At 30.7% G+C, this 18,919-nt stretch overlaps 1 protein-coding gene across 2 annotated transcripts; it reads left to right on the plus strand.

The window, feature by feature from the left end:
• The first annotated feature begins 2,299 nt into the window (after positions 1–2,299).
• LOC110663693 (dolichyl-diphosphooligosaccharide--protein glycosyltransferase subunit STT3B) lies at positions 2,300–9,019 on the plus strand. Of its 2 annotated transcripts, XR_002496581.2 has the most exons (7): positions 2,300–3,383; positions 3,673–4,209; positions 4,859–5,313; positions 5,926–6,048; positions 7,582–7,641; positions 7,984–8,169; positions 8,592–8,732. XR_002496581.2 is itself a non-coding variant. In XM_021823082.2 (6 exons), the coding sequence occupies exons 1-6, from the start codon at positions 2,460–2,462 to the stop codon at positions 8,719–8,721; spliced, it is 2,229 nt and encodes a 742-aa protein (XP_021678774.2). In that variant the 5' UTR covers positions 2,303–2,459; the 3' UTR covers positions 8,722–9,019. The 2 variants fall into 2 exon arrangements, 1 of the variants encoding a protein (XP_021678774.2); XM_021823082.2 differs by lacking the exon at positions 7,984–8,169 and having other exon boundaries at positions 2,303–3,383; positions 8,592–9,019.
• The last annotated feature ends 9,900 nt before the right edge of the window (positions 9,020–18,919 follow it).

Raw genomic sequence — 18,919 nt, forward strand, 5'->3', positions numbered from 1 at the left:
TTAAATTGAAAAGCTTAGGACTCTATCTTTTGTATACTATTGTATGACATGTAAAATGACTTGGCATGTAACTAACATAGTTAAATATACATGTAGGGAAAGATGGTAAATAAAGTAATTCTTCTAACTAAGAAACATCATATGATAAGACGTTATATGCACATGTACCTATTTGTTATTTTCTTAAATGGTTGGATTTTAAATGTGTATTTAATTTTAGTTTGTATAAATATATGATTGAGAATTAATAAAAATATAATAAGACAGATTTTAGGAATCAATAGTATAGGCTACCCTTATTCTAAGATAAATCCAGGCAGAGAGGGTGCTTAACATGTTCCCTCTCTCGTACTCACTATCTCAAACCTAGGCCATTGGGCTCATGATAAAAGAAGGGTAATAAACCTCTACAAAGGGTAAGTTATTGCCCACGCCCCTTCTATGATTTTGTCCCAATTATTATATGGGTGGTAATTCCTTTCCTCCACCTTAGTGGTATTAATATTGAAGCATTGTGGTAGTGTTATGAGAAAATAATGCTAAACTAAGTTCGACGGTCCCATATATGGCCTGAGTAAGGTATAACGTTAATGATTGAATTAATCTATATAATTTAGGAGCCATGGATAGTAAAGCAATTATCTCAAGTAAAAATAAGGACCAATGTTCTGTTCTCTTTAAATTTCATTTTTCTTATACTCATCCAATGCTAATAGAAATCTTTAGATGTTGCAAGGTCCCTCTAGTAATTTATCTTAATGGTGGAAGGCAAAAATATTAAAAGAAGAGGTATGCCCACTAGACAAAAGGACAGCTAAGCTGTATTTTTGTTGGGTCATGTATATGAGCATAATCATGTAATTTTATTTATTAAGACTCAGTTTATATGTACATAAATAAGATTTGTGCTTGGAATTGTTCTTAGTTTAGTATTGCACATGTTAAAAAAAAAAAAAACTCCTTGTAAGTAAAGTTACAAAGATGTTGTACCGAACGAAAGTTACAAAGATGTTGTACCAAACCTAATTACAATTTGAATGATTAATTATGAATTCCAAAGATTTTAAATATTTTGATTTTTACATAGGTGGGTTAAAGCTAAATTTACAAAGAAAACTCTACAGGATTTTTGAAAGGATTCTAAAGTGAGAAAAAATATAGCAATAATAACTAGTTCCTTAATAGGAGCTAAAGGTGATAGATGTTTTTAAATTAGTAAATAATAGTGTATAGAATAAGGATGTGACACGACCATCTTCCAAGACGGTCCACCTAGTGCCTCGGTTCGATTGGAAACTCAATCCCGAGTGCTAATAAGGTCTTGCCGATCTGAACCTTATGGAAGCCTAAAGGTTCCTGGTCACTATCTTGAAGATAGGTTGTTCAAAGTTCGCTTCGATCGTTGTAGATTGGATGATTTAATCTCGGCCATCTAATTAGCATCTTTGCCATTTGATGTTTGATCAAAGCAAGGTTGGTACAAAATTGAAGCATGCAAAATGGGGAGTCAATTAGTGGTCTTAAATTGTTTAGATGATGGCTAGATTTCTGAAAACAACCACCCTTCTGAGCATCGTTGGTTGGAAATGGAAGCCCATGCCACAAAGAGTTGAACGTCGATGGTCTCGCTTTGAACTGATGTCTGGATTGTAAAAAATGATGTTCTAAACTTTTGCATCGATCTCTCTTCTCTCTCCTCCTATCGTTGTTGCTGTTATCTCTAACCACCACTGTTTATCTTATTTACATTATTGGAGTGAACTAGAGATGACTAACCGGTCATTAGTGCTATTTGCTATCTGCTAAAGGGAGAGAGAATGGGAGGTAAGACAATTGAGGAATCCTTTTTATAATAAAATAATAATATTTTATAAAAATATCTTATCTAACTTCTTAAAATAAAAAAATATAATTATTTTTTTATTTTTCATTTAATAATATATTTAAACACACAATTAGAATAATAATTTAATTTAAATAACTCTAATTCAAATCAATTTTAAATAATAATCAAATTAATAATGATATCATTAAGATTTTAATAATAACCATTCTCTCAAATTAACAGCATTAAAGTAATTAAATTTATGAATTATTTATTTCTCAAATTTTCAAGGTATTACACTTTATTTTTAAGAAGTCTTGTTTTCTTTGAATGTAGTGTAAAAGTAGCAGCAATAATAATGATTATTATTATAGTTATTATTTTCTTTTCAAGGTTAATACTTTATTTTTCATTATTAATAAAATAGTATAGATTCAGTATATGCGATTATACACAAAAAAAAAAAAAAAAAAAAGCCCAAGTAGTTGAAGACCATCGGGTCTATGTCTCTGATATTAATCCCAACACAAACCCTCTTGGACTCCACTCTCGCAGAGTGATAGGAAAACTTGAGGGAAAATCTTTATCCATAAATAACTCCAATATTCCTGTATTTGAATTCATCCTTGATAAAATGGTAGGAAGAACGGAACCCATCAACGGCACTGCAAAGCCAAAATCTGGATCCTCTCTGATGAATAATTTCAACGCAGATCTGTTTAACGTTTTCTCCCTCAAGTCCCTCAGGCTCAAAACTAAGCAACAAGAGCTTTTGATCCGTGTCTCCATTCTCTGTCTCGTCTATGTTTTGGCTTTCATTACTCGTTTGTTCAGTGTTCTTCGTTATGAATCCATGATTCATGAATTTGATCCTTACTTCAATTATCGAACCACTCTTTTCCTTACCCAAAAGGGTTTCTATGAATTCTGGAATTGGTTCGATTCTGAGAGTTGGTACCCTCTTGGCCGTATCATCGGTGGCACGCTCTATCCCGGTCTCATGGTTACTGCCGCCGTCATTTACTGGACTCTCCGATTCCTCCGATTTGCTGTACATATCCGCGAGGTCTGTGTCTTGACCGCGCCATTCTTCGCCTCTAACACGACCCTTGTCGCCTATTTCTTTGGTAAAGAGATTTGGGACTCTGGTGCTGGTCTGGTTGCTGCTGCTTTAATTGCCATATGTCCTGGCTATATTTCTCGATCCGTTGCTGGGTCTTATGATAACGAGGGAGTTGCCATTTTCGCTCTATTGTTGACCTTTTTCTTGTTTGTTAAGGCTGTCAACACGGGCTCCCTTTCTTGGGCACTGGCTTCTGCTTTTGGATATTTCTATATGGTGTCTGCATGGGGAGGTTATGTGTTTATTATTAATTTGATCCCTCTTTATGTCTTGGTGCTGTTGATCACTGGGAGATACTCGCTCAGGTTGTATGTTGCTTATAATTGTATGTATGTGTTGGGGATGCTGCTTGCCATGCAGATTAGGTTTGTGGGTTTTCAGCATGTGCAGTCTGGAGAGCATATGGCTGCAATGGGCGTGTTCTTCTTGATGCAGGTTTTGCATTTCATTTCACTACATTGTTATTCTATTTTGAATTATTATACAGTGTGCTTGATTGCTGGCACTACTTAAGTTTTTCTGTGAAAGCAGCTAAGCTCAAGTAGAAATAGTAATTGCTGTTTGTTTAATGCTTCAGCTCGTTTATGGATGTCTGTAATTCCACAATGGCATTTGTAACTGTGTTGTTTACTTTGAAGAATGATAAATTTGTTTTGAATTTTTGTTCCCTTTAGTGAGCTTTTGGAGAAAGCAAGACTCATACTAAGTTGACCTATGTGTGCAGGTATTTTATTTCTTGGATTGGGTTAAGTATTTGCTGAATGATGCAAAATTATTTCAAGCCTTTTTGAGGATCACTGTGACCTTCACAGTTGGTGTTGGTGCTATTGCTCTAGGAGTTGGCACAGCATCTGAGTACATTTCTCCATGGACAGGCCGGTTTTACTCTCTTCTAGACCCTACATATGCTAAGGATCACATCCCCATCATTGCATCCGTTTCTGAGCATCAGCCAACAGCTTGGTCATCTTTCATGTTTGATTTTCATATCCTGCTTTTCCTTTTCCCAGCTGGTCTTTATTTCTGCTTTAAGCGGCTGTCTGATGCTACAATATTTATCGTGATGTATGGTCTCACTAGTATGTATTTTGCTGGTGTTATGGTTCGGTTGATTCTTGTGGCTACACCCGCCGTTTGCCTTATTAGTGCCATTGCTGTTTCTGCCACGATAAAGAATTTGACAGTGTTGTTAAGGTCAAAGAACAAAGTTGCCCAAATCGGTTCTACCAAAGGAACTAGCAGTGCAAAATCTTCTTCTAAGGTGAGATCTCTACAACTTGGTTTAGGTTTTCTTTAACTTCCTTATTTTGGTTTATTGCTTTGAATTAGCTTGTACAAGAATATTTTTTTTGCATGTGTTGCAACGTCCTTACCCTCTCCTTTATAAGAAGTTTATAAGAAGAATAGTTAGAATTATTTTACAGCGTTTAGCAACTTATGAAGAAATAATTCCAATGATAGTACAATTTGAGTTTGTGGTCAGTTTTACAGATTGGAGTACTAGTACTTTTTATATGTTATTAACTTTAACATGGTTTGATTTGCACTGAAAATGCCTTCTATGAATATTGCTTTTAGAGAACTATTAATATCCATTTATTAGTGCATGAAAGAATTGGAGTGTGGATTTGAGTCCTTCGCAATTCAAAAATGTTATAAATTTGTCAATAGGGTTTGAGAAGCAACCACATCTTTTTTTTTAAACTGTTTCTACGTTGTGAAAAGGGGGACCAGGCAACCTCTTTGATGCATAAGTCATACTGAATTGCTATCCACAGAAACTAGACACCGTAGTTAGGACAAATTTCGTTTCCTCGTACCAGATTTTCAGTACTATTGAAAAGTTTCTTTTTCTTTATGCTGATATATCTCTCAAAATGTGGTCTTACTCTTGTTTGATGCACAAGCAGGGTTTGCTTGATCACTCTCAGCCTTTTCAAAGGAATGGTGCTATGGCATTGCTTCTTGGTGCATTTTACTTGCTCAGTAAGTATGCTACGCACTGTACCTGGGTGACGTCAGAGGCATACTCATCTCCCTCAATTGTCTTGGCTGCAAGGGGTGCACATGGCAACAGGGTCATTTTTGATGATTACCGTGAAGCATACTTTTGGCTACGGCAAAATACACCTCCAGATGCTAAGGTGATGTCATGGTGGGATTATGGTTACCAAATTACTGCCATGGGAAATAGAACTGTTATTGTCGACAATAATACCTGGAACAATACCCACATTGCTACTGTTGGACGTGCAATGTCATCTTATGAGGATGAAGCATTTGAGATAATGAGATCACTTGATGTGGATTATGTATTGGTTGTCTTTGGCGGTGTTACCGGTTACTCGTCTGATGATATCAATAAGTAAGGCTCTAACAGTCATATTTTAAAAAAAGAAAAATTAATATGTTTCTTTAAGCAGTTTACCATTCTTTTTATTCATTTTTCACCTTTCAAATGTCTCAAGAGTCGCATATTGGAAAGAAACAAAAAGTTAAAAAAGCATATAAGGATGGGAGACTAACTAACTAATTGGTTAGTTCTAACCTTTTAGCAATGGTTGGTCCAAGCTCAAGTGTACCCATCTCACACTTCATGGACTCTTGCCTCGGCCAATTCATTCACCTCTGCCATTCAACTCAGTTCAATAATAATATGTTAACATCGTTTGTCCTTCCAGTAATGATGTAATTAATATTTCACTGTTTCTTGTTCCTGCCAACCTGAAAAGCTACAAAATAAAAAAGTAAAACCATTCTTTTGTTGTCTGGCTTAAATGATGACAAAATGTTCGGCTTGCTGCGAAACTTGACAAATCCTAGAGCACTCTCTTTGCTGGTCATTGAAGTTATCGATTATATTAACTAGCAAACATTCTGTATTATGATCATCTTGGAAAAACATTGTTGCTATGTCTTTTTTATGTTCATGGATTATGATCTTTCATTCTGTAATAATGCAATTAACTTGCACTAGGTTTTTGTGGATGGTGAGAATTGGCGGTGGAGTGTTCCCTGTAATCAGGGAACCTGATTACCTTGTCAATGGTGAGTATCGTGTTGACAAAGGTGCAGCTCCAAAGATGTTGAATTGTCTCATGTAAGTTACTAAGTTCTTGTTTCTCATTCTGACATTATCAGAAAGATGTGAATTTGTTTGTTTTATTTTTCCCTCCTTCCCTTAATTCTTAATATAAATAAATTGAAATATGAGTAGTTATAGTTTTCATCTGTGGACAGTTTGAAAACATATGGGCAAATCTTATATAAAAGGTGGATGGTAGGATTTTGAGAGTGCCCTGTCTTGTATTGAGGCAGTATAGAATTCTCATTTGAATCGATTAATTCTGGAGAAATCTATTGTAAATTTTGTGCAATTGTATAGTTATTGTTTGCTTTCGATTTAGTTAATTTGTGGGCTTTTTAAGAATGGTGAACTGGAAAATCAGTTATCCAATTTTAATGGTTTCTTTTCAGATCAGTAATTCGTTGAATTATGGCCATCGATTTGGTTTGTCAGCATTGTTTATGATTTGGTTGACCAAACCAAACCATAATCACCCATAGTTGATTCTTCATAGTTGCCATCCCTTTCTCAAATATATTTCTTTGCTTCTCTATCCAATTTTATTTTCTTTTCATTTACACATTATTTTCAAGTTATAAGAGGTGAAGAAGATAAAAGGTAGGCTTAAAATGGAATCAGTAAAAGTGGTTAACGAGGGTTTTGGATCATTAGATTTTTCAATAAATGTATCTCTAATGCAAAATAAAGGAAAATAATTCATACAATCAAAATGGTATGTGTGAAGTTAAAATTTGTTCTTAAAGGATAAACCCTCTTCCTCTGCCAACAATGTACTAACACAAAGTTCATTGGAAATAATTATCTATATAGGATAAACGGGAAATGGTATTAGACAACAAAATATTATGCAAAAATGTTAAATTTCTTGGAATGAAATATATGCTACTTATTTAAGGAAGAAAAAAAAAATGGTAATAAATTATAGATTGATGAATATGGTGATAATTGATGCAACAATTTTTTGTTTCAATTTTTGTTTTAATTTTGTATTTAAAAAATAACAGCTTAATATTTAAGGTGCAATACATCAAAGGTTTCAATGGTATTTCAGGACTGTCATTATCTCACAATATGTCAAGTCACCAACTTTTCTTAAATGCGTATTCAAACAAAAAAGGGAATTGAAATGTGAAGACTTGAGTAAATGTTTGATGTCTTATAATTAGCGGCAAACCTTAGGAATAAAAATGTAGTTTACACAAAAATTTGTATTTAAATTAATTGAAATGATTCTATATGTGAAAGCAAAAGTCAGCTAAAAATGATTTTGTTATGTTTAATGTGTCTATTGTAGATTTTGAGTATTTTCTTGGGATTTTGTCTGTGCAATTTATCTGTTTCTTTTTAATGAAATAATGATGATTTCCTTGAAAAATATTTTCCATCATCTTATACTAGATTTTATTCTTACCCTTGCTTCTAAATTTAAAAAAAAAAAAATAATAATACTGCTTTGCGGTCAAATTTGTAGTGCCATAGTCATGTGCCACTCTTGTTCCAACTTTTGGTACATGTAAGTTTTATCTTACCAATTGTGGTGAATAGGTACAAGCTATCCTACTATCGGTTTGGAGAATTGGTAACAGAAATGGGCAAGCCTCCAGGGTACGTTCAATATTCACACTCTTTGTTTCTCAAGTTGTTAGCATTTGTACACTTGCTTGCAGATCCATGTATATGCATTGTCTGTCGCTTCTGTGCATCCTAATTCAGTATATTTTGCACATGAGAGAAGGGAAGGGGATTTTAATAATTTATTAAAGTTTCCGGAATGGTGTGAACCGGATATTCACTATTGAATAAGGAGATGCAGTTTCTTATAATTTCACAAATCTTAAAAGTAGTATGTAAGTCATTGAGAAGGCAATTGAGGGTTCATAACAAGAGCTTGAGTTTTTTAATCCCTAACATACCCTTTCAAAAACTTCCGATGTACCAAAATAACAGGTGGTCGTCAAGAAGGGAAATTTTGCAAGGTAGTTAAAAAGCTGTGAAGTTGGAAAAGATGCAATCCCTTATTGATGCAGAACAACCAATATGGAGGAGATGAACCATATTTAGATGGCCTTGTGAACAATATCCACTGATAGTGCTCATCAACAATATCCATGAAAGCAGCGTTTGAATAATACCGTGAGCCTTGGACTTCTTCTTTTAGCCTGTATTGATGTGATTGTGAAAAAATGCTTATACGGACAAAACTCAGGTCTGGATTGCATATGAATTTTGACTCTTAGATTAGACCAATCTACTCGTGAAGCTAAAAATTAAACAAAATACTTCTCCTAGAAGTCAGAAACTTAGGAGTGAAAAGTATGGCTTGATAACAGGTAGAACTAATCATGCAATATCTTAAACAAGCTTTCCATCCTTGTATTTGCTCCAAATCAATGTCTGAACTCTTGAAGTGGCTTTGCCATGTTTAGAGTTGCCTGCTAATCTAGGTCTCAAGGATATGGTGATTTCCACAAAAGGGTATGAAAATGTCCCATTATTCAAGGGCTTCATTATTATTTTGTGCCTTTTTCATTATTCATTTCTGTAAATATTTGTAGGTATGATCGTGCAAGAGGTGTTGAAATTGGAAACAAGGACATTAAACTTGAATACTTGGAAGAAGCATTCACAACATCTAATTGGATCGTCCGTATTTACAAGGTGAAGCCACCTAATAATAGGTGGTAAGATCCGTTTCTGTCTGCAGGACAGAAAAAGAAGTTCATGGATGATGGACGGGAGCTTGAATCATGAACCATAGAGAAGGCCTTTAGAAGAAACGAGTGTTTTGCTTTGAGATTGAACTTGTAACATTCAAGGCTCTTAGAATTTTTCTGGACCCCATTTTTGGATGCCCTCTTCACCTCTTTAGTTGAAACAATTTAGACATTTTAGATCCTCCAATGCTAAGTAATCAGTGTAACGAACTAAGCATGGTGCAATTTATAGATCTTGAATGGGTGATGAGTTTGTTCATGGTCTAAAAGGGTGGTTCTCTCCAAATGCTTGTGGTGAGTTTAACATGATCAGCATGATTGGCCTTGAATTTTAGATTTTCCCTCGGTTTGTGTTTGGAAAGTTAAAAAAATAAAAAAATAAAAAAAATCCAAGAATTTAATTTATCTGATTGTTGTTCAACTAGTTTTCATGTTTGTAATGGAAAGTATATAATTATTAAAATTCTGATCTTTTACTCTACTAAATGTTAATTTTGAAAAAAAAAAGAATTCATGAAAAAGTTATTTGGTTTTAACTAGTACTGATTATATTTTAATTTCTAAGTTAGTTTAAAAATAAATTCGAATGGTAATGCGCGCTTTTGCCTCACGTTTGGACGCAGTGGAGTTTCCATTCATGGGAGAGCTTTAATATTATTGCACCTAACTCAAAGGAAATGATCTTCAATCAACAGTAAAACGAGGTAATCTCCGATCCAACAGTAAAACAGGGTGAGGAATACCTGGATATTAAAAAAAAAATTATTAGATAAAACCTATTAGCGAGTTTAAGTAGTTTAAGGCTCAGTTTGTTTCTTGGAAAATAATTTACATCTAAAAAATGTTTTTAAGAAAATATTTTTTTATTATTTATTATAATATTAAATTAATAGTATTTATTTATATAAGTATATATAAGTATTTTTACACTTTAATAAAATTATATAAATTCAGAAAAATAATTTCCTCTTTTTGAAAAGGGAAAATCATTTTTTTTAAATAATTTAATTTTCTATTTGATTAAAAAAATATTTTTCATTAATCTTTTCTTATATGTCCCAAACACTATAAAAAGTAAAAATATTTATCCAAAAATTATTTTTTTGTAAATCAAAAAGAGCTAAGTATTTGATTAAAAGATATTTAAAATAAAAGTAAACTTAATTTTATTCACCACTCATCAACTTCAATTTGTATTATAAAAACACTTAAATTTCAATTGAATACCACTTAAAATCCCTTGTCCACATTCCGTTGAATACTCCAACCAAAAAACTGATTTAGACTTGCACAAATATTTTTATCTCTACCATGTGGAAAGAGCAATGTCTTTAATTATAGTAGAAACATTATTGATAACTCTTCCATTTTGTTTAATTTTTTTTTTTTAATCTTTGGCTATAATTCATAGATAATCCGTCTACATATGTCAAGATCAATTTCTAGTTGGAATACCCAACAGAATCTAGCTAAAGGAACTATAAGTGATATAAAATTGAAAATAAATTGAAGTTAAGGATGTGATGAAACAATGAGGGATGAAAATTAAGCCTCAAAAGTAATTTAATTTATTAAAATAATACAAAAAATTATGTAATTAAGTATTGTGATTGCTAAATAGAATAATATTGATACTTTTAAAAATTATTAAGATAATATAATCTTTTATTTGATAAAATTAGTTTTAAAATAAATAAATAAATTATAAATAATAGATACGTTGAAAATAAATAAATATATGAATTAGGATTAATAATCAAAGCTTCAAATTAGACTAAAACTGTATTTCTTATATATTATTTACCATTCTCTTCCCCTTAATTGGAATCAAAACCTCGAAAAAGAAATGGAATTGAAAGAAAATCATTAATTTAGTTTTGATTCTAGTTTGGACCGAGCTAGAAAATTATATATATATATAAAGAAAAAGAAATTAAGAAAATTAGAAGAATAAATGAAATTTGATATACAAGAATGGAAAAATATTTTAATAAACTATAAATACAAACATAAATAAGAAAATTTAATCAATGGTTAAGGGAATAAATTTAAATTAAATATAATTGTAATATACTTAAAAGAAATTTCATCATATTTCAAAAAAAAAAATTCATTAAATTATTATTAATATACTTTAAACAATATTCTTATTATGTATATTTTAATTAGAATCAAATGGAAATTAAAAATTTGTTTGGAATTAAAATCAATCGAAATTCATCAATTTTAATCTAATTCTGATTCCCTCTTTTATTTAATCGAGATAGGCCAAAATCATTGATTTCTTAATCGTCGCCACGCCTAATTTGGCAACCTCCGCTTTTAAGTCATTCTTCAATTCTTTGATTTAAAATTGTACTTAAACAACTTCAAAATTTCAATAAATCACTACAATTTAATATATATACATAAGATTAAAATAAAATATAAATAACTTCATTAGTCCAGAGCTCTTTTCCTTATCGATCAGGATTCAACTCAATTAGAGAGCAATCTAAAATTATTTATCCTAAACGCATCAGGTCAATGCGAGAGAATGCGATTTTGAAATCGTCCTAGAAAAAAAAATTTAGTCTATAAAAATTAACCCAAGGATACTCTTAACCATAAGTTTCCATATATATATATATATATATATATATATATATATATATATATATATATATATATATATACTCTAAAAATGTATACCTGTATATTATTTAAAGTATTGGTTCAAGCAGGGAGGAAATTTTATTCAAATTATTGGTGTAAAGGAGATATGTCGAAGGTTGGATTGCTCTCTCATTTTTCTACTGAATTTTTTTTTTGTCAAAAATATGGACAGAACAAAATATGATGTACTAAGAAAGGGGCTGCTAAATTGATCATTTATTTTATTTTTTAAAATTTTTATTTTTACTTTATGAGCATCAACGTTCTATAGATTAACACATGATATCCAAGGGTGGTTAGTCACTGGAGATATTTTTAAATAACAATGAGCTTAAGAGAAATTTACCTCTTTGAAGCTTAAACTCTCACGTAGATTCTAGCCAAAAAGAAATTATATAAATTTATCAAAATTTATTCAGGAAGAGAAATTATATAAGAGAATTGAAATTTGAAGTGTTAATATACCTCGATAGAGAAAATTTGGGTATTTTACTTAATTTTTGTTTGTCTAAGTCTATATATACCTTTAACACCCGAAGCACTTTCGGTAGCCAAAAGAGGGACTTTTGGTAGCCGAACGTCTTTTTCTTATCTTTCATTTTCAACTCCAAAGCTTCAATTCTCAACCTACAAAGCTACTAACAAACACTCATAATACACTTAGACTCTTCATATTTTGTCCACCATCCGTGAAACCTTAAATTTCATAAAAAATTTCTATTAATAGCAGAAATTTTGACATCGAAAAGTGATAGATGTTATAACAAAGGTGAGAATAGACTTAAATTAATATTTGGTAAAATAACTTAATGTGTTTTATGTATCTCATTCTCAAAATTTAATTGGTTAATATTTTAGTAATTTAAGATTAAAATTAGTGGCTAATGATTTTAAAAAATTTATTAATAGAATATTTGGTTTAAATGTTAATATGTATTAAAAAGTTTAAAAATCTTTTAGAGTATCAATTAGTTAAAACTTTTAATTAACGGTTTAAAACAATAAAAATTTAAGTTGTTAAAATTTAGTGTAATAGACTATGGCCCAATGATGAATATGATAACTATTCATAATTTAATTAATTGAAGCTTATTTTTATAAGAATTAAAATTAAATTTAAATATTTAACGTTTAGATATAGGACACAGTTTTAAAGTTATAGTTGTTAAAATAATTAGGTAAATGCTAAACTTTTAAAATTATTAAATCCATATTTGATAGTTTTTCAATTATTTAATTAAGCTATAAATTTTTTTTATTGGCTTAATTATACTTTTGATTAAAAGTTTAATTTTAGTTTTAATTTTTAAAAGATATTTAACATATATTATTCTTGCACATTATAATTAATAATCATAGTTAATTGATATTTGAAGTTGATTTTAAGTAATAAAGAAGAATTTAATTGATATGTGAAAAGGTTAATTTATTTTATTGGGCCAATGAAATGAAAAGTATCAACACATTGATTCTTTCTAATCTAATTTTAAATTAATTTAAAAATATTAAATACATCTTAATATAAATTTTTTAAATAAATCTTAACGATTATCTTTTAATAATTAATTTGGATGTGGCCTAAAAATATCAGTAACCAATTTAGTTACCCATATAAAAAATGTGACACATTAAATTAGTGATATTGATATAATTTTTTTTTAAAAAAATATTGATATAAATTCTTAATCAAAGTTAACATCCTTATTGCCCCATATTTATTTTATTAGTCTCTATTTTAATTTTTATTATAATTTATAGATATATGGGGCAATTAATGTTAAAGGTTATTGGATGTAAACTTTGATTAAGAATTTATATCAACAAAAAATTGTAACAATAAATTTATAATCGTTATAATGTGGTTATAATGTGGTTATGACTCAGATACATACTTACGAGTAGATAATTAATTAAATATTTGATTTATTAATTTTTCAATTTTATTAGGTTAAATATTTAAAAGACCAAATATGGTTCCAACGAATAACTTTGATAAAATATTTTAATAATATTAATAAATGACTCATCTCCATTTATTATCAATATTTTATAACATATTCAAATTTTTTTTTTAAAAAAATCAGTCTTTTATATCTAAAAGATTTCCATAACAACACTTAGTGGATAACTTCTTTTACAAAATATATATTTAAAAAAAAAATCAACCAAAACTTATTTTAATTTAAATTGACCCACTACTTTAAATGGAACTTTTAAATGTAAAAAAAAAAAATTATGAGGTTAAAAAGAATTTTGTTTAACTTGACTCATATAAGCCAAATGTTCATATTGGCCCATATAATTAACATATCGAATTTTAGATCAATTGTCACACCCTACTCCTCGTAAGATGTAACATATTTCCGTAGTACGCCTAATGAATTACCGTACTTCACCTATCGGTAACCCATTAAATATACTACAAGGGATTTTAAAATAATTTTCGTTCACTTTGGAATTGATGGGTAAAATTTTTTTCAAGTTTTTAAAACCTTTATTTAAAGTCCAAACATAAATTAAATTCTTAGATATTTAAAATCTTCGCAATTTTTATAAAAATTTTGGCAGAGTGCCGTCTATATTTTGAGAAAACAATTTTTCAAAACCTGAAAATAGAAACACTCCTAATATATTTCTCAATCACAACTCCATTTGCAACCACCAAACTTCAAATCAACAGCAATAGCAACACTTCAATTTAAAATCCAAATTTTAAATCAAGAATGAATATCTCAAAACATTTCATAACTCATGCACATTGCATTTTAAATCATTAATTTACAATCATAAGTTAATTTACAGATGCAAAATATCAAAAATAATATTATTACAATTTTATCTGTATAACTGCTCAAATTACAGAGATACATATGCATACTATTATATTTACATCAAACTAAACTACCAGGGTATAGACAAATACCCGTACAAAAATTCTTCAATTGTTCTCCTCTCTAATTGTAGTAGCTCGCTCTGCTGCTACGTCCTTTTCTCTATCTGCGACAGTAAGTTAAAGCTATCACTGAGTATATAAATACTCAGTGGTGCACAATAAAGCATAAAATGCATAATATAAAACATTTATGAACAAATCATCATTCAAAAAATCTCATAATCACATTTCACAATTTTGTTTCTCAAATCACATCTATAACAAATCATAATTTTCAAAGCTTAATATAGCCCAACTTGATCAAACAATTTAATAAACATAGTATTGCTAAACAATAACACAACTTAGGACATGACACAAAATTTCCGAACATGTCGTGTGTACATCACGACAAGGCATACTCACCCCACTAATCGAAATCAATGAGGGAGGTGGCTAGCTAGCTAATGAGTACTCATCTAAACTCATCCCTCAGACTGGGAAGCCAGAGAGGGAGGAAAGTGATCAAATATCTAACTCACCCTACAAGTGGAAGAGGAACATATTAATATTGTCATGCCAAGTGTGAATTAAAAACAATTTAAATCAAGTTATTCAAATATTTTATACAATTCACAAATCATATTTCATTCTAAACTTTTCATTTACAAAGTAGGCAACACACTATTTTTCAAATAATATTTTCAAAGCCATAACAATCAAAATTATTCACAATATTTATTTTAAGAATTGTCAAGTAGAAACAAAGAATTTTAAGTTTATTGTGCACAAACCGGACGTGAGTCGCCTCTAGGCCTCGACTCAGTCCCTTATACCTTTCGGATCTTTTTCAGCTGAAACACAAAATTTATAGTGTTTCAGTATCTTATTTTACAAAAAATCCAATAATTAATTCATAAATACTTAATTTTAGCCCAAATATACTTAAACTAACATTCTTGGAATTTTTCATTTTGGAGTTACTATTCATGGTACTATTCAAGTCAATTTGTTGACTTTCTAAGGCTTAATAGGTATGAGAATTCCAATTTCACCCACATACCACATTTTGGTCACTAAATTTATTGGTTTTGGTTGTTTACTCAAATTCTAAGTCTTTTAGGCAAATTTGCAAATTTTCAGTTTTGGTGTCTTGAATTGCACTGTTCCATTGGTCTTTTTACTGTTAGAATTTGGCAAAACTTTCTTCATAGAAAATGTTCCCTATTGTCTTAAGTTTATTCTCCTTTTTGAATGACTCCAATTGGAGTTTTGTAGCTCAAGTTATAGCCATTTGAACCATGGCTGCTGGATTGGACTTAACCCAAATTTCTGGGCAAATTTTGATTCTGGCAGTTTTAGGTCACCAAATTTGGGTGGCCAAATGACTTGGTTAATGGCATAATTTGTCACACCTTACCCCTTTGTAAGGCATAATATGATCCCGTAGAATACCTAATGAACTACCGAACTTCACCTACCGATAACTCATTAAGTACCCTACAAGAGATTTTAAACAATTTTCTTATTTTTGATAAGTTGTGAGCATTTTCTAATAGGTATTTAAAATATTTAATTAAAATTAAAACTAGTTAATATTTTTAGTCCATTTTATTTCTCCACAAATTTTATAAAAATTTTGCCAGATTTTCGTCTGTATTTTGAGAAAACAGTTCTTCAAATACCTGTAAAAAAGCACTTTCAAAAATTTTCTCAACCACTACTTCAATTTCACAATCAATCTCAACAATTTCTCAAATCTCAAAATTCAACAGTCCACATTTCTCAATTTCCAAAATTCAATCATCAGTAAAATAATATCTATCAATCTCATTCAAATTAAAATAAAACATTTCCATTCATTAAAGACAACAATCTATATATACACATCATACCAAAATCTACAGTATGAAAATTCAAACTAAATTTTATTACAACTTTATACAAACTTTGTCCAAACTGCTGGTCGATTTACATGTCCATACATTTATGTGCAATACATACATTAAAATAAATATTTACAGTCAGGGTATAAATTATACCCGATAACTTCAAGCTGATAAATCCTCAATCCTCAGCAGCTCAGTCTGCTGCTCCTCTAGTCTCTGTATCTGCGATAGCAACAAAAGCTATCGCTGAGTACTAGGACTCAGTGGTGCACAACATACTAAAATAATCTTTATGTAGAACTTAAATCACATTTATTCAAAAATTTGACTGAACATGAGAATTAAATACAAATCATGCATTATGAGATTTTAATCCCAAACAATTTCATTTTGAAGTATCAAATCACATTTCATAAAACCCACAGTTAGATCATGCCATTTGAAACAAATAGAATCTCAATAGCCAAAGGCTAAAGAGAAATCACATCACAAGGCTAGTTAGCTCAAATATATGGATATCCATTCACATTCTCTTCTACTGGCACACCTCAACACTTCTCTAGAGAAGGAATCAAAATTCGAAACTAATTACCCCCATTAGTCGTGCTAGTGAGGTGTTCAAATATATGGTCATGACACTGTGGTTTCAAAACTTATCTTAACAATTTGCTAAACATTGTCATTTCAAATATACACAATAACTTTCACAATTTAAATCAAAAAATTATAAATAAGGTCACAATAAACTTTCAACAATTCAAAGCAAAAGTAAAATGCATATTTCATTCACTTTATCAATGAGTTTTAAAGCATAGTGATGTTGTGCACAAACCTCAAGCGAGTAGCCTCTTGGCCTTGACTCGGTTCCTCGGGTTCTTTCCCGGTGTTCTTTTCAACTGAAACACACAATTTTACAGTGTTTCAGTACTATAACTTAGCGTAAATCCAAAAATAAATTTAACTTCACTTTTACTTAGCTCTAACGTCCTAAACTCGACGTTCTTTAAATTTTGTGTTTTGGGGTTACTATTCACTACACTATTCAAGTCAAATTGTTGACTTTCTAAGGCTTAATAGGTATGGGAATTCCAACTTCACCCACATACCACATTTTGGTCACTAAATTTGTTGGTTTTGGTTGTTTATTCAAATTCTAAGTCTTTTTAGGCAAATTTGATAATTTTCAGTTTTGGAGTTTAAAGTTGCACTGTTCCATTGGTCACTTTTCTGTTAGAATTTGGCAAAACTTCCTTCATAGAAAATGTTTCCTATTATCTTAAGTTTATTCTCCTTTTTGAATCACTCCAATTGGAGCCAATTGGAGTGATTCAAAAAGGAGAATAATTGTAGCTCAAGTTATAGCCATTTGAACCATGGCTGCCGGATTGGACACAACCCAGAATTCTGGGAAATTTTTTTGGTTCTGGCAGATTTGGGTCACCAAATTAGGGTGGCCAAATGACTTGGTTAATGGCATAATTTGGGTTTGTATTCTTCATGAAAGTTTTAGGTCTATATCTCGTCTAACCACTGGTAAAATTTTAGGTCATTTAGACCTTCCTAGCTCAAGTTATGACCAAATGAACAAACACTATTCATTTGGTTAGTTTATACAGGGCAGCCTGCAATTTTCTAAATTTGGTCAATTTATTCATTAGGTTTTGATCACTTTTTGGGCATGCTTCCTAATGAAAATTGTGTCATTTAGTGTCTATTTTCATTCCCAATTGGTCTCATACCAATTGGACTTGTAAAATTTCATTTTTGGTCCCTCAAAGGAAATTTGGTCATGCTGCCAGCAGCATGACCATACTCCATCCGAATTTGGCTTTGATTCAAACACCTCTAACACTCTTCATTAGGTCACAACTGACCATTTTTCACTTCACATTAGGTCAAAGACATCATTTACCACTTCCTCACATCTTTGGTCTCTAAACCCTAATGTTCAAAACCCTAATTCACAAACTCATGCATTTAGATACTTTCAAAGCCTTTAATCCTAACCATTCAACTAATTAAAGTTCCTATACCCATTCAAACCATTCAAATCATGCAAATCACCCTCCCCTTCATGCTGGCCGAATTTCAGCTTAGTCCCTCTACAAATTTTTCTTTTCATTTTATGTTTATTTACAAGTAAATCAAACTATAAATACAACTACTAAATCTCAAACTTTCAAATTAATGTGCTTACCTCACTTGAATTTGAATTCTCTAATTTCCCTCTTCTTTTCTTCTTTCTTTGATGACCAAGCTTCTTCTCAAGTGGCTAAAACAAGTTCTAATGAGGTTTCTATGGGAGCTATTGAGGTTTAATAAAGGATTGTAAGCTTGAGAGCAAGCTTTAATGGAGGACCATTCATGGAGGAGTGAGGGTGAGTGGACGACAACTTGATAAGGAAGAAGACTTTTGATCTCTCTCTCTTTTTTTTTTTTTCTTTCTTTTCATTTTGTTTTTATGTCTTTAGGAAGACCAAAAATCTAATTAATTAAATATATTAATTATTATTTTTATGGCATCATGCATGATGTCATCACTTTTTAACTTTTTCATTTTCTTTTTTTTTTTCTATTTATTTATCTATTAGTTCTTTAATTTAATTCTCGATTCTGAAATTTTATTTTCTCTGATTTTATTTGACAGTTAGGTCAGGAGTCAGCTCTGGGGATCAATTGACCAAATCGCCCCTCGTCGGTTCATCCCGATTTGTAAATAATTCAATATTTCCTCTGGCTCCCTAACCTAATTA

This window comes from Hevea brasiliensis, chromosome 16 (assembly GCF_030052815.1).
Source record: "Hevea brasiliensis isolate MT/VB/25A 57/8 chromosome 16, ASM3005281v1, whole genome shotgun sequence".
Classification (NCBI taxonomy): Eukaryota; Viridiplantae; Streptophyta; class Magnoliopsida; order Malpighiales; family Euphorbiaceae; genus Hevea; species Hevea brasiliensis.

Excerpts from the sequence above, each read along its gene's own strand:
- LOC110663693 (XM_021823082.2), top strand. The coding sequence starts at position 2,460 with ATGGTAGGAAGAACGGAACCCATCAACGGCACTGCAAAGCCAAAATCT. Across the intron at positions 3,384-3,672 it reads GCGTGTTCTTCTTGATGCAG|GTATTTTATTTCTTGGATTG; the intron begins GTTTTGCATTTC and ends CTATGTGTGCAG. Across the intron at positions 7,642-8,591 it reads GAAATGGGCAAGCCTCCAGG|GTATGATCGTGCAAGAGGTG; the intron begins GTACGTTCAATA and ends AAATATTTGTAG.